At 41.1% G+C, this 16,803-nt stretch overlaps 1 protein-coding gene across 4 annotated transcripts in view; it reads right to left on the bottom strand.

The window, feature by feature from the left end:
* Nucleotides 1–222: 222 nt before the first annotated feature.
* The window catches only part of LOC143508402 (beta-1,4 N-acetylgalactosaminyltransferase 2-like), a 38,958-nt gene continuing 22,377 nt past the window's right edge, over nucleotides 223–16,803 (bottom strand). For 2 of the 4 annotated variants that reach the window (XM_076996869.1, XM_076996868.1), the window contains 5 exons: nucleotides 14,600–14,686; nucleotides 14,120–14,301; nucleotides 11,111–11,254; nucleotides 10,787–11,012; nucleotides 223–632 (listed from right to left, as the gene is read on the bottom strand). In XM_076996869.1, coding sequence (XP_076852984.1) covers nucleotides 451–632; nucleotides 10,787–11,012; nucleotides 11,111–11,254; nucleotides 14,120–14,301; nucleotides 14,600–14,686 — 821 coding nt within the window. In that variant the 3' untranslated portion in view covers nucleotides 223–450. Of the gene's footprint in view, nucleotides 633–1,634; nucleotides 10,516–10,786; nucleotides 11,013–11,110; nucleotides 11,255–14,119; nucleotides 14,302–14,599; nucleotides 14,687–16,803 lie in introns of all 4 variants that reach the window. The other 2 variants (XR_013129341.1, XR_013129342.1) reach the window with 2 other exon arrangements.

Genomic DNA, 16,803 nt, shown 5'->3' with positions numbered 1-16,803 from the left:
GTCCGATCAGGTACTATTGTTCTACTTTTTAATGTAAATAAGTAAATATTGAGTTGTAATAGCCAAATAGCCAATAGCACTTCTTGTCGAGGAATTCTGGTAAGCATGAGAGTGAGCTGTGACATGAGTGAGCAACAATACAGGCCCATGAGGTGCTTTGCAACATAAGTTGCACACTATCACTCCCTGGTGTGATGTTTGCGTGAGGAAGTGCTTGTCCACTGTCGGTTTGAATAGTTTTATTTATTAAAACATGAAAGAAAACAGCAACACTGCATATTCTCACACTGGGACTTACATACACAGATGCTAACGACAGGTGCAACAAATGACGCTAACAAGATGACAAACAGATGAAACAGATAACACAGACACACACAAGTCCAAGGGAGGAGTCTTGTCAGGACTTGTCAGACCCGTTTTACAGAGATGGTCCTCTGGAAAGTGATGTCAATACTTGATGCATTTCAGATGGTTCTTAAAGAAATGATGTGCCAGTTTTTCTTCATTGCTGCTTCCTGTCTGTATCCTATATTGACTATAGTCTTTCCGGAAGATTCTTTGCTGGTGGCCAACAGAGAATCCTTTGCAAGTAGCGACCATCAGCTCTCCAAGGCCATCAATGAAGAACTCTAGAGATGCAACAATGTGACAGTTTTACAGAGAGGGGGAAAAGCACAGAGGAAAGAGATCAGTCTCACTTCTGCAGGACTGAGAGAAGAACACAAAACCTTAACCTGACTAAATGTAGCAATAAGATTTCACTCACTCTCTCATTAAAAAAACAGTAGTAAAACCTTTAAAAACACAATTAAATTAATGTGTGCTGAGCCCTCTGCTATACTCTTTTTTTCACCTACGACTGCATACCTGTACACGACTCCAATACAATTGTTAAGTTTGCAGATGATACAACGGTGATTGGCTTCATCAGCAATAATGATGAGTCGGCCTACAGAGAAGAGGTCCAGCACCTAACAGAGTGGTGCAACACTAACAACCTGATTCCTAACACCAAGAAGACCAAGGAACTTATTGTGGACATATGTATGGGGTGGAGGTTGAACGTGTCACCAGTTCTAAGTTCCTTGGTGTCCACATTTCTGAGGACCTCTCTTGAACCCTCAACACCTTAATCCTAATTAAAAAGGCACACCAACGACTCTTCTTTCTGACGAGGCTGAGGAAAGCCCACCTGTCCCCTCAGATCCCCTGAGAACTTTTTACCGCTGCACTATTGAGAGCATCAAAACCAACTGCATCTCAGTATGGTATGGCAGCTGCACTGCGGGAGACCAAAAGTCCAAAGGGTTGTGAAAACTGCCCAGCGCATCACTCCTTCCATTATTGAGACTACACATCAAAAAAAGATGCCTGCGGAAGGCTCGCAACATTGCCATGGACAGCTCTTACCCCAGACATAGAATGTTTACCCTTCTACCCTCTGGGAGAAAATACAGGGCCTTCCGTTCCCGGACCAGCAGGTTCAGGAGCAGCTTGTTTCCGACGGCTGTCACCTTACTTACCCACACCACACAGTCATGCACATATACATGCATCTCTCTCATACACACACACACATACATCTCTCTCATACCCACTCAACACACACATACGCGCGCACACACACACACCATGTTACGTGCATGGAGTGCACGTTGTGTTTTCTTCTGTCTACACCCTTAGGTGCACTCGTTGCTGCTGTTGATCGCCCTCTGGCCGTGGACAATCAACATTGGCAAGCCCCTCCAATCTGGTTACAGTTCCACCAATCCGGTTACAGAAAGGCTCCCTCGGCTGACCAATGGGACACTGTGGAAGGCGGGCGTTCTGGAATAAATGATGGCTGCAAGGACAGAGAGGGAGAGAGACACCTGATTGCTTTTTGATGCTGAGTGGTGTGTGGCTGAGTGGTGTGTTGTGCAGAAAGCCAGCATTGTTCTAGTTGTATGTTTCATGTGGTGTGTGAAGGGGGTTACCAGGTTTCCTGTATACCCCAGAGTGTACACTGTGCTCACTGTTCATGTGGGAGGCTATGGTGGGGTAGGTCAGTGTTTTTTCTTTTGTTTGTAGCCTTGTTTTGTTGTATAGATGTTAGGAAGGAGGTGGGCATCACGTTTGTATGTTTGTTAGGTTAGGGGTTTTGTTAGGTAGGGAAGAGTTTTCTTATATTTCTTTCCTTGCTTTGATGCCACCTGTGACCCACCGTAGCCAGACCTGTGTATGTGGTATGTGCATGGTAAATGGGCATTGCCATCTTTAGCCCGTTTTGAGATATTACTACTTATGTCTAGACTTCTGTCTATGTACATCTGGTTTGTGTGTTGGCTCTCTGGACTAGTAAAACATTCAGTTGCTCTCAGCTTGACTCTGTGCCGTGTATTTATCATATTCCACCCTGCACCCATAGAGAGGGGGACGTAACACACCACAAACACATACACACACATACATACACACGCACATACATCTCTATCATACCCCCTCCACACACGCACACGCCCACACATGCACACATACATACATACATACATCTCTCTCATACCCACCACACACACACACATATATACATATCTCTCTCATACCCACTCCACACACACAACATATGCAACATATACACCATACACACTACACAACTTTTTTCCGACATACGTTCATACACAACACATACATTCCCACACACCATAACACACACTAGACTCTACACACATTACACTCTACAGACATCCAAACTTGTCCTTTCTGGCAGACCTAAATATCGAAACATTTGATCAGTTTTGTAGTTATGAGCATTTGTTTGGCCCTAGGCACAGAAAACTGCCCCACTGGCCCCCATGTAAGTTTCTCAATCAGAATTGGCTTTTTCACAATTTGCCTCTGTGTTTAACTTGTCATAAATCAGACTGTATTGGGTCAAACCACACACAATTACAGCAAAATCATCGGCAAGGCATGTCTTCTCTGACAATCTCTTCAGTTAAGCGATAGATTAAATATGTCCCGAATAACAACAGTATGTTCAGAGCGTGCAAATCAGACTAAAACAAGGCTTCTCCACTCCGCAGTGACAAACTGACAGTTATTTTTGAACATTCCCCCCCACACACACGCGCACACACACACACACACACACACACACACACGCACACGCACATACATGCATCTCTCTCATACCCATACCACACAGTCTCACATACACCACACAGACACACACATACATCTCTCTCATATCCACACCACACAGTCTCACATACACCACACAGACACACACACACCTTCATACACACATATGCAACATATACACCATACACTCTACACAACTTCATATGCATTTTCCAACACACCTTCATACACACTACATACATTCCCACACATCATATCATACATCATACACACCTTAATATATACTATACTGTACACACATTACACTGTAATCTTCTCACAACCAGCAACTCAAATCTTGAGTCCCAGGCAGGGCATTCACATTATGCGTCCTCACTTTGGGGTATTAGCCATAACAGGGCACACCTTTTCAAGCCCTCTTGTATTTTCTTCAGGAAATGCACACACACATACATACATATAGCTTATACCCACTCCACACACACACCTCTCATACCCACTCAAAACACACACCACACAGACACACATACATCTCTCTCATACACACTCCTCACACTCACATACATATATCTCTCTCATACACATTCCACAAACAACACACAGACACACACATAACTAAGGAGGTGTTGTCATACACACAATACACACTGGCCACCTTCATACACACAACTTATGCAACATATACACCATACACAACTTCATACACACCACCTTCATACACACCACCACACCATGCATACATACACACTCACACACGCACAACACACACACACACACACACACACACACACACACACACACACACACACACACCTCTCTCATACCAACTCCACAGAGATACACACAGACATAGACATACCAAAGGAGTTAATGTCATACACACTGCACACCTTCATACACACAACATATGCAACATATACACAATACACAATACACAATACAATAGGCTACACACTACACATCTTCATACACATTTTTCCAACACACAGGACAGCTTGCAACACGATTTGGTTAAAGCGTCGATATTACGTGCATATGAATTGGTTCCCGAGGCGTATAGACAGCGGTTTAGGAACTTAAAGAAACAGACAACTCAGACGTGCGTAGAATTTGCGAGAGAGAAGACGACTCTCTTTGATAAATGGTGTTCTGCAAGTAAGGTTGACTGTTTAGAATCCTTACGCGAGCTGATACTGTTGGAGGAGTTTAAAAACTGCCTCCCAGATCGAGTGAGCATACACTTAAATGAACGGTCTGTCAACACGGTTGCCCAAGCGGCGATCATCGCTGATGAGTTTATCCTTACGCACAAGCAAAGTTTTAAACCTGTCTCTAATGTCTCGGAGAGAACTTCGAGGGCGAGCAGTAAACTGTCACGTACGTGTGGTTCTCCACCACATACTGGAGACAAACGGGAGTGTCATTACTGTCATAAAGTTGGTCACATCGCTGCAAACTGTTTGACATTAAAGAGAAAACTGGAGAGGCAAAATTCACAGCAGACTGGTAGTTCAGCCAAACCCATTGCTTTAACAAGTATCAGGGATGTGAACATGGTTGAACAATGTGGGGATTTAAAATCTGCTGTGGATTTGGGTTACAAGCCTTTTATGTTGCATGGTACGGTTGGTCTGTTGTGTGGCTGAGTGGTGTGTTGTGCAGAGTGTTGTGCAGAAAGCCAGCATTGTTCTAGTTGTATGTTTCATGTGGTGTGTGAAGGGGGTTACCAGGTTTCCTGTATACCCCAGAGTGTACACTGTGCTCACTGTTCATGTGGGAGGCTATGGTGGGGTAGGTCAGTGTTTTTTCTTTTGTTTGTAGCCTTGTTTTGTTGTATAGATGTTAGGAAGGAGGTGGGCATCACGTTTGTATGTTTGTTAGGTTAGGGGTTTTGTTAGGTAGGGAAGAGTTTTCTTATATTTCTTTCCTTGCTTTGATGCCACCTGTGACCCACCGTAGCCAGACCTGTGTATGTGGTATGTGCATGGTAAATGGGCATTGCCATCTTTAGCCCGTTTTGAGATATTACTACTTATGTCTAGACTTCTGTCTATGTACATCTGGTTTGTGTGTTGGCTCTCTGGACTAGTAAAACATCCAGTTGCTCTCAGCTTGACACTGTGCCGTGTATTTATCATATTCCACCCTACACCCAGTGACAACCCTGTGCACCCATAGAAAGGGGGACGTAACACACCACAAACACATACACACACATACATACACACGCACATACATCTCTATCATACCCCCTCCACACACACACACGCCCACACATGCACACATACATACATACATACATCTCTCTCATACCCACCCCACACACACACACACACACACACACACACATATATATACATATCTCTCTCATACCCACTCCACACACACACACACCTTCATACACACAACATATGCAACATATACACCATACACACTACACAACTTCATATGCATTTTCCAACACACCCTCATACACACCACATATACAACATATACACCATACACACTACACAACTTTTTTCCGACATACGTTCATACACAACACATACATTCCCACACACCATAACACACACTAGACTCTACACACATTACACTCTACAGACATCCAAACTTGTCCTTTCTGGCAGACCTAAATATCGAAACATTTGATCAGTTTTGTAGTTATGAGCATTTGTTTGGCCCTAGGCACAGAAAACTGCCCCACTGGCCCCCATGTAAGTTTCTCAATCAGAATTGGCTTTTTCACAATTTGCCTCTGTGTTTAACTTGTCATAAATCAGACTGTATTGGGTCAAACCACACACAATTACAGCAAAATCATCGGCAAGGCATGTCTTCTCTGACAATCTCTTCAGTTAAGCGATAGATTAAATATGTCCCGAATAACAACAGTATGTTCAGAGCGTGCAAATCAGACTAAAACAAGGCTTCTCCACTCCGCAGTGACAAACTGACAGTTATTTTTGAACATTCCCCCCCACACACACGCGCACACACACACACACACACGCACATACATGCATCTCTCTCATACCCATACCACACAGTCTCACATACACCACACAGACACACACACACCTTCATACACACAACATATGCAACATATACACCATACACTCTACACAACTTCATATGCATTTTCCAACACACCTTCATACACACTACATACAGTGGCGGACTTAGCAATTTGGGGGCTCAAGGCGAATTTAGCTAGGGGGCCCATCAACAATAATATGCGAGAAATAAGTTCAAGTTCACACTACATTTTAGGCTGGTTTTTCAGTCGCCGACTGTTTTTGTAGATCGCCGACAGAAACTGGTCGGAGGCAAATCGGGGATCACTCGGCGCTCGCTCAGTCGTGTAGTGTGAACTGCTGAAAGACGCTCGCCGAGTGGTCGCCAACTCATCGCAGACGACCGGCAGATATCTAGCATGTTTAATATGTAGCATGTTTAATATGTAGCCCAGTCGGCGACTGTGAGTCAACAGCAGCGTCTAGCTTCATACAACTTTACTACAACACTGTGTTTAAGTTATTGTGACAGCACTGGAGAAATAGTGCGATTGACTATATCTATGTTCACTGCAACGGAGAGATGAAATAATTCTGGCAATTTGGGACTATGGAGTGGTTAAACGGTAAAAAAAATAATAATAACGAAAATGTGGAGTACATGTACATTTTTTTTCTTCTACGTGGTGTTGCTGGTTCTCGCGAGTGTTTCGTTTTCGTGGTCTCGTGTTTTTGGACGGCAGCCAGATGAGTCGGCGATTCCCCAGTCGTTTAATTCGTGAGCCCGCGTCGCCGATCAGTCATGTAGTGTGAAAGCCACAACAACTAAAAGACTCGCGATTACAGCACAACCAGTCGTGTAGTGCGAACGGCACAAAAACCTGACGACTGAAAAGTCGTGTAGTGTGAACCTGGCTTTAGCTAGACAAGGGGGCCCTACAGTGGGAGGGGCCCAAGGCAATTGCCTAGCAACGCCTCTATGCAAAGACCGCCTCTGACTACATACATTCCCACACATCATATCATACATCATACACACCTTAATATATACTATACTGTACACACATTACACTGTAATCTTCTCACAACCAGCAACTCAAATCTTGAGTCCCAGGCAGGGCATTCACATTATGCGTCCTCACTTTGGGGTATTAGCCATAACAGGGCACACCTTTTCAAGCCCTCTTGTATTTTCTTCAGGAAATGCACACACACATACATACATATAGCTTATACCCACTCCACACACACACACACACACACACACACACACACACACACACACACACACCTCTCATACCGACTCAAAACACACACCACACAGACATCTCTCTCATACACACTCCTCACACTCACATACATATATCTCTCTCATACACATTCCACAAACAACACACAGACACACACATAACTAAGGAGGTGTTGTCATACACACAATACACACTGGCCACCTTCATACACACAACTTATGCAACATATACACCATTCACAACTTCATACACACCACCTTCATACACACCACCACACCATGCATACATACACACTCACACTCGCACACGCACAAACACACACACACACATCTCTCTCATACCAACTCCACAGAGATACACACAGACATAGACATACCAAAGGAGTTAATGTCATACACACTGCACACCTTCATACACACAACATATGCAACATATACACAATACACAATACAATACACACTACACATCTTCATACACATTTTTCCAACACACTTTCATACACACCACATACATTCCCAGACACCATAACACACACTAGACTCTACACATTACACTCAACCAGCAGCTCCCCCCTCCCACACATACATACATGTCTGTTTCTCACACACATCCCACAGACACACACAAAGAGACACAAACCTAAGGAGGTGTTGTTCACCTAGACAGACACACAGACATACACTTTGAATACACTGTACACACTTTATACACACGGCACACATCGACTTACATCGATTTACACACTCACACTTTTTCATGCATTATATACACCATTCACATTCACTCTCTCACACCACACACACACACACCCACACACACAAACAGACATATACCTATGGTGTTGTTCAACTACATAGGAACAAACACAGACACTATGCACATACTATACACTCACTGTCCACACTTTCATACACACTGCATCACTTAGACTATCACTCTCTCATGTACACACCACACGCACTACAATACACACCTTCATACACATCATACACACAATGCACACTAGACACCTTCATACACAATACGCACCATGTACATCATATAAACTACACAACTTCAATCACATTATTCCAACAAACTTTCATAATCACCACATACATTCCCACACACCATTCACAGCTTAATACATACTAGACTCTAGTCTAGACACACTACTTAGGCGGAGTCATCACGTTTCAGAAATTTCCCTCTGGGATATAATGTATGTATGTATGTATGTATCTATGTATGTATGTATGTATGTATGTATGTATGTATCTATGTATCTATGTATCTATGTATGTATGTATGTATGTATGTATCTATGTATCTATGTATCTATGTATGTATGTATGTATCTATGTATGTATGTATCTATGTATGTATGTATCTATGTATGTATGTATCTATGTATCTATGTATCTATGTATCTATGTATGTATGTATCTATGTATGTATCTATGTATCTATGTATGTATGTATGTATGTATCTATGTATCTATGTATGTATCTATGTATCTATGTATGTATGTATCTATGTATGTATGTATCTATGTATCTATGTATGTATGTATCTATGTATGTATGTATCTATGTATGTATCTATGTATGTATCTATGTATGTATCTATGTATGTATCTATCTATCTACTCAAATCTTGGACCCAGGCAGGGCGTTGACATTATGCTTCCTGACTCAAGGGTATTAGCAATAACCTTAGTCAGAACAAAGCACACCTTTTCAACCCTCTAGTATTTCCTTCAGGAAATGCAAATCTAGTTTTATATAATATACTGTATATAATATAATGTTCTGTGACATAATGTAATGGCAAATGACAAAGGCGAGTAAATCATCCCACTTAGGAGAAGAAAATCATCCTGTTTACATTACATTTTTGGTATTGCACAAAAATGCAATTTTTCTTTTTATTCAGAAAAGTATCCCTAGCTAGCACAAATGTAGAGTCTAAAAGTACCATTAAACTGAGATACTGCTGGAAGTGAACAGCAGCAAGTACTACTGCTGAAGCCTAGAATGAGACATACCATACAATACATGGTTATAGAATACAAGACAATTTAAGTGCTATTACTAAATATGTTCAATTCTAGATATAAAATGTTCTTTCAAGTGTATAAATAGGTTCACTTAGATCAAAGAGCTGGATCTTAACACCAAGTGAAGGAACTGAGATACTGAAAAAGCTATGGACACGTTCTATGATGAACTGGGTGCAACCATCAGCAAAGTCCCTTCTCAAGAGTCAGTATTTATTATTGGCAACATAAACACAGAATTGGCAATGACCACCATATGTGGCAATCCAGTTTGGAACAGTATGAAAACATTAATGAAAATGTCTAGTGTTCTTTACTTCTGCTGCCAAATGTGACTTCTGCCATACTAACAACAAATATTGGCACCAGCTTTTCCTCATCCTCATAAGATATAGCACCCCTCATAAGATATAGCACCCTAAATAACGTACCTGAAGTAGTCCACTATTGCTTTACTCTGTTGGAGTGCATGAAAAATGAAAACATCACCTTCATTGGTGATCTCCATCATCAACGGACCCCATCAACAGGTAAGGCAACATCTTACCTTTTGAGATCATAACTAAGACCACATGTAAAGATACTGCTGAACAGTTTTGCACTCTTACCCTAACATCTCCTGCGACACACCACTGAGAAGGTCAAAGGGCTCACACACAGAGCCATAGGACAAAGGATCATTTCATGTTTCCATGGAGTGACCTGGTGAGTTGTCTTTACATGTGGTCTTCACTCCATGGAAACATGAAATGATCCTTTGTGACACCTTCTCAGTGGTGTGTCGCAGGAGATGTTAGGGCAAGAGTGCAAAACTGTTCAGCAGCATTTTTACAGTTTTTCTCAAATACATGTTTGGACCTGCCTAAAGTGCATCCATCTCTGCACAAGATTTGAGTACAACCTCTTCACACTGTCTACAGTGATATACAGTGAATATTGAGGTGCTGGCAAAAGATCACAAAGATTTCCGTTTCGCTGATTATGGAGCTGCTGCTACATTGGACGTCCCTTGGCCTGTCTGTGTCTGGTTGTGTCTGCGTCTAAAACAGCTTGCCTCGACCCTCGCTGGTATCTTCAGCGAACTTTCTCCTGAAAACCCCAAATGTCAATTCATGAAGGGACATGTAATTGTTCATCGCTAAATGATAGCTGCTATTCCAGCTTAACATTTTTGTTTTGCTCCCTCATTAACATAACAAATATGCATAATGCTGTATTGAACTAAGGAACAGTTCAAAACAATTTTTTAGCTGCTGCTATGATGCAAGATTAAACGGAAGTGAAAACAGGACCTGGTAATTGTAGCTGAGAATATGAGAACCAGTGTGAGAATATTAGAAGAGGGAGGCGGACATCATACCTGTGTGAGCTACTCTTTTCAGGAAAGGGTCAAATCCAACCTTTCGTACCGCGTCTGTCCGAGCCAGGAAAAAGTTGACGACTCCATCTACTAAGTAGCAGCCGTCAAAGCCGGGCAGGGGGCTGTGTGTGTGGCCATGGACGCGTCTCATGCAGCCGCCTTCCTCGTCACCCTCCTCATACATGAGACTGAAGTAGAACTGGTTTCCATCAACATCACCACCAATCTGAGGAAAGAGGAGATCAGGGAGGAAAAGCTCGAGAATTAAGGAGTGACTGAGTCACGCCATGCAAATAAACTGTCAACATGACCACAGTTTCTCACCACATCCAAATCAGGAACGGCCTCCATAACCTCCACAAATTTTTCAATGTGTGTTTTATTAAGGAATACAAAGTCGTCATCCACCCACAGGAAGTACTTGCTTGTGACCTGTGAGACAGCCAGGTTTCTGCCTGCAAACCAGCCCTGTGGAAGCACAGTTGAATCATGGCCTATTTACTTATCAGGACAAAACAGTTAATGGGACAAGAGGTTAAAGGATGCTTGTAATATCAGAGACATTTCATGGAAGCAGTTCTTATTTTATCTCATTAGGATTATTTTACGCAGGAACTTTGTAGGGTTTTAGTTTTGTTAAATGGGATATTAATCAGGGTTTTTAAGCCTCAGTTTCTGTCTAAATATCTATGGAAGTTATTCTGTGTCAATATTAAAATGTAAATATAATATGCAAAATGGCAATGTAATCCTAAATTTGCATTTACATGTTCCACTCACATAAGCAACATTGCGCTCAGTTCAAATTCAAATTCAATAATTCCATTTACATTTGCAATTTGGTAGACGTCTATTCATATTTCATTTACACATGCATTTTGCTGCATTATTTGTGCCTTTATTTAAATGAAAATATATTTCCCAATTTGAATGACCAACTTTCATGTGATCATGCAAAGGTTGTATCAAAAATATAATTAAAATGCTATTCACTTAATATGCATTTGCATTCCTTGATAATGCACTTCACCTCCACACTAAAAAGGGGAAATAGCACCTCTCCTGTTTGCAATAACATTATGATACCAACACCACTCAGTCTGTGTTAAAATGCATTTTGAAAATGCATTCTGAGCAGAATGCATTTTCATCTTCATGGTCTTCCACTACAGTCAGTCAATCAGATTCCACAGCCCTCCACATTATTCAGCCAATCGGGTTCCACAGCTTTCCACCTCAGGCGGCCAATCAGTACAGGACTATAGCACGCTAGCAGTACAGTTGAGTTTTTTGAAACATGGCAGCAGAAGTGCTCATTAGATTAATTCATATAGGGGAGCAGACGAGTCCTTATGGTGAATTTACACTCCATTAGTGTGACAGGTTAATCGAGCAAGTGGCAGACATCTCTTTAACAGCAGTCCTCTTTTTGAAGCACTGAACCACCGATCACACTATGTTGTTTTTGGTAGATGTGTTGTATTGTATAGGGGTGTGGCTATGTAGCTTTTTATCTGGCAAGCTAAAGCTGAGCACCCCTAAAGCTTTGATCCTAGGATCGCTCCGGGTTATACGGATACCTGACATACAGTAGCTATAACCACTAAAGAACAATCTCTTTTCTATCTTAGTGCTTGAAAAGCACTATATTGTTATCCCACTGCTTCTTATTCTTCTGCTTCTTCATCTTCTTCTTCTTCTTCCTCCAATACAGCCTGAACCGCTTAACCACCAAAGAAGTTGTATTACATTAAGTGGATCCTAAACAACAACCTACAACTCTTGAATGGGTATTTCTACCTCTTACCTCTTTGTGGTGGTCAATTGTTGTTTAAACATTTCAATAACTTTTAAACGGTCCATCATAAGACCACAAAACAAGGATGTTGATGCACTTAACGTAATATAACTTGTTTTATGCTCTTATGATGGACATTTTAAAAGCTATTGAAATATTTGACAAAGCTGACCACCACAAATTGGTGTAGGGTATAAATACGGATATTTTAGTTTTAAATCCCATATCTGAGATTTTTTATGGTCTTATTATAAAGTCATTTATTATCAAAGTCAAAGTCTTTATTATATTTATATAGCGCTTTTAATAACACGTCACAAAGCAGCTTTACAATCGTATGGGTCCAGATCCCTAATGAGCAAGCCAAAGGTGACAGTGGCAAGGAAAAACTCCCTAAGATGGTGGAGATTAGGAAGAAACCTCAGGAGGACCAAGACTCAAAAGGGAACCCATCCTCCATTGGGCGAACCGTTAGCACAACTCCGTATTTTTGGACAAAAGGTTCTACAGTTATACTGTAGTTAAGGTTCTTGTTCCTTGGACTGTTTAAAAGTTTAGGATGCATTTAATATGTAACAACTTGTTTTATGGTCTTATGAAGGATAGTTTAAAAGATATTAAAATGTTTGCCGAGTGCTCGGTGCTCTGGGGCTTTTATGACCGCCACTTTCATTTGTAGACGGTAATTTGTAGATGGTGACAGTAGTACATTTTAAACAACACTTCTAATTCTGAATATGCGTATAAGCGAATGTGAAACCAACTTTATCGCAGTTACAAGGAAGACAAAGACATCAGGCATGTGCAGCCCAAACCACTTAATGTACAGGAGTGCTATCCATTTTTGGAGTCAAGTTTTTAATAAATTTAAGTTTAAAATGAATGGCAGAATGTTCAGAATTTCAAATTATAACTGCCAGTTAGAGTGTGTGCTGGCATGAAAAATGAGCAAAAATGTCCTGGATAAACTGTTGTAAAATCCTTATCAATTGATCAATTAGTTTTAGAGTTATGAGCATTTGTTTGGCACTAGACACAGAAAACTGGCCCATTGGCCCCCAATATAAATTTCTCAGTATCAGATTCAGCTTTGTTGAGATTTCTCTGTGTTTTTAACTTGTCATTTTTGGGTCACCACACACAATTACACCAAAATCATGATCAATCATCTCACCATCTCTTCAGTTAAGCGATAAGTTAAATATGTCCCGAACTACGAACATTTGTTCAGAGGGTGCAAATCAGACTAAAATAAGGCTTCTCCACTAAGAAAAGAGTGACAGAGTGACAGTTATTTTTGAATGTCCCCCCCCAAACACACATACTGTACATCTCTCTCCCATACCCACTCCACACAGACACACACAAACATACATACATCTCTCTCACACACACATCTCTCTCAAACCCACTACACACACAGACTTGCTCTTTCAAGCACTATGTATTTCCTTTAGAAAATGCAAATCTAATTCCTTTTGTAGCTTTTGTATTTTTATTTTAAATATGTACTCAAACAAACAGGATGTGTTTACCTGTGCAGGGGGCATGATGTAATGCTCTATGTTGGTGCCAGTCACCTTTTCTGGGACCAGACTATCATCAGCAATGATGATCTTAATGTCTGGATAAAACTGACGGATACTGTCGATGAGAACCTTTAACTCAGTGTATCGTAGAAATGTCTTGGTGACTACTGTGACCTGAGAGTTAATGTCTGCATTGAAATAGAAGCAGCCATAGGATGGTGTTATTCAGTTGTAGTGTTTGCTTTTGATTAAGCCCATCATTTTGTATAATACCACACCACATTTATAAATTTTTAAGTTTATGTGTTCCTGTACTTACTGACTTACTATACACCTGTACTGTGCCATTTTTTTAAAACTACAAACAATGACTAAAATTTGACACAGATCTTTTATATCCAGGCTTTAGTGCACATGCTGTCACTTAGTAAACAGTCCTGGTAAACATTATCTTGGAGCTTTACTATTCACAAGGGGCAGTCTCACCTTTTCCAGGATCGTAGAGAACTGGTACCGAAGGTCTTCTGATTGTAATGGGGAATAACGCCTCATAGTCCTCAAAAGAGAAGTGAACTGAAGAGATAGATCACTGGATCACTGTTGGATAGCACATTTCAGACTGAGGATTTTACTGCAGTGTTTTAGTGAGATTATTTTTTTCCAAAAAGAGAATTCTGGGATTTCTTCTGTGCATTTCCCTAGTCAGCAACCATTTCTGCAGCATCTACATGTAATGACATTACCTTCTTTTATGTGAAAGCACAAAAATAAAGGTTAAATCGAGCACGCATGTTCCTTGTTTCTGTCAAACCTGCTTGATTTAAGCGCATCTTTGAGCTCTCACATAAATCATAATGTTTTGGAGATGTTTGGAGTATGACGGTAATCATACTCCAAACATCTACATTTACATTTATGGCATAATGGTGTGTATGCTTCTGGCTTGATACACACTGATAATTATATCAAAGATACTACATGATTTACATGTCATTTGTCTTTGTTCATATATGTAAAACATCCCTCTTTAGGCGTGTACAAACACACCTTTATTTGTGAGGTAAAGTGTTCTATGTTTTTTTTCTTGTTTTACAATAACGTGCTTTTACGTTTATAGGCAATGTGGTTTTTGTTGGTTTTCTTTTATAGTTTCAGTCATATGCCTGTGTTTGCTCACTTTTTATGTGATCAAAGATCACATCCTAGTTCCGGTCCTCTGGATTCATTAACAAACCACACGACTGGTTCAAGATGGCACGACATAAAAACACAGCCCAGCTGAACATTCCTGTCAACTTGTGTCAAAAGGTCCTGGCTTGAAATGTCATTCTAGTTTTTGTTTGCCGTTTTTTGGAGTCCGGTATGTTTCATGAGGTGCCGTCCCCGCCCACAGAGGCAGGACCGCACACACTCTGCCACTCAGTCACCCATTTATTGAGATCGCACGCACCTGTCTTCACTTCTCAGTTTATTATTTCAGCCCACAGGTCCCCGATTACCTGGCTTCACATTGCTACGCCAACGGTACTAAGGAGACAGTCCCTGCGTGCTGCTTAGACTGACTTTATCAAGGTCAACTCTGTGCTTCGTTTACGCCTTGGGGTGACTCCGAGCTTATGTGCCTCGCCAGTTGCCATGACAGCCCTTTACTATTGTTTGTCTTCATGGATAATCAAGATGTGAAACAAAACCCTTTCTGTGCCCTCATTGCTGACGTCACAACATGTTGATAAAGTCAGAGAAGAATAACCTGTCTGTTAGTAAACATTATCTAAGGTGGTATCTAAAGGCAAAATCTAATGTATTCCAAAATGGCCAAAATATCCCAAACCTAAGGGTTAAGTAAATTTTCCAGTTCTTTAAAGCAGAAATCATGTCTAGAATCATGGTAGAAATCATGTATAACCATTATATTTCAAGTGAAATAGCTATTTAGCTAGTACTGCTAGCAAGATGTTTATTCATGGAGGTCCTTGTTGTTTCAGTCTATAACATGTAATGCAGTGTTCTTCTGCTTCTTCTTCATCATCTTCTTCTTACAATACAGCCTGAACCGCTTAACGTACAGACTACGTTCAATCTGCGTTTTGAAGGTCTTGACACTGACTTGTGCACAAGTATTTTTTGAGTCGATAGGACTTGTAGTTTTTCATAAATTTATGAATGGCAGAATGTTCAGAATTTCAAATTATAACTGCCTGTTAGAGTGTGTGTAGTGTCATGAAAAACTAGATTTGCATTTCCTGAAGGAAATACTATAGGGCTTGAAAAGGTGTGCCCTAGAGGTGTGATTTTAGGGGCAGTCATGGTCCTGTGGTAGGGAACTGGTCTTGTGACTGGAGAGTCGTGGGTTCGATTCCCAGGCCTGAGGCCATGACTGAGGTGCCATTGAGCAAGGCACCTAACCCCAGCTGCTCCCCGGGCACCGGGCTAGGGCTGCCCACTCTGCCCGCTCTGGGCTCATGTGCACCACAGCCCCCTAGTAATCACTAGTGTGTGTGTTTGTGTGTGTGTTCTAATTGCACAGATGGGTAAATGCGAAGGACAAATTTCGATTATGGTGAAAAATCACAATTGACAAATATGGCACATTTACATTTGATTCTCAACTGGTGGGTCGGACACATTCTGGGTGGGTTGCGGACAGCTTGTAAAAAAAAATTAATAAGCTACTCTGTTGAATAAAATGT

This window comes from Brachyhypopomus gauderio, chromosome 2 (assembly GCF_052324685.1).
Source record: "Brachyhypopomus gauderio isolate BG-103 chromosome 2, BGAUD_0.2, whole genome shotgun sequence".
Taxonomy (NCBI): domain Eukaryota; kingdom Metazoa; phylum Chordata; class Actinopteri; order Gymnotiformes; family Hypopomidae; genus Brachyhypopomus; species Brachyhypopomus gauderio.
Note: the sequence above shows the minus strand (reverse complement) of the source record. Positions and strands in the feature narration are given on the sequence as shown.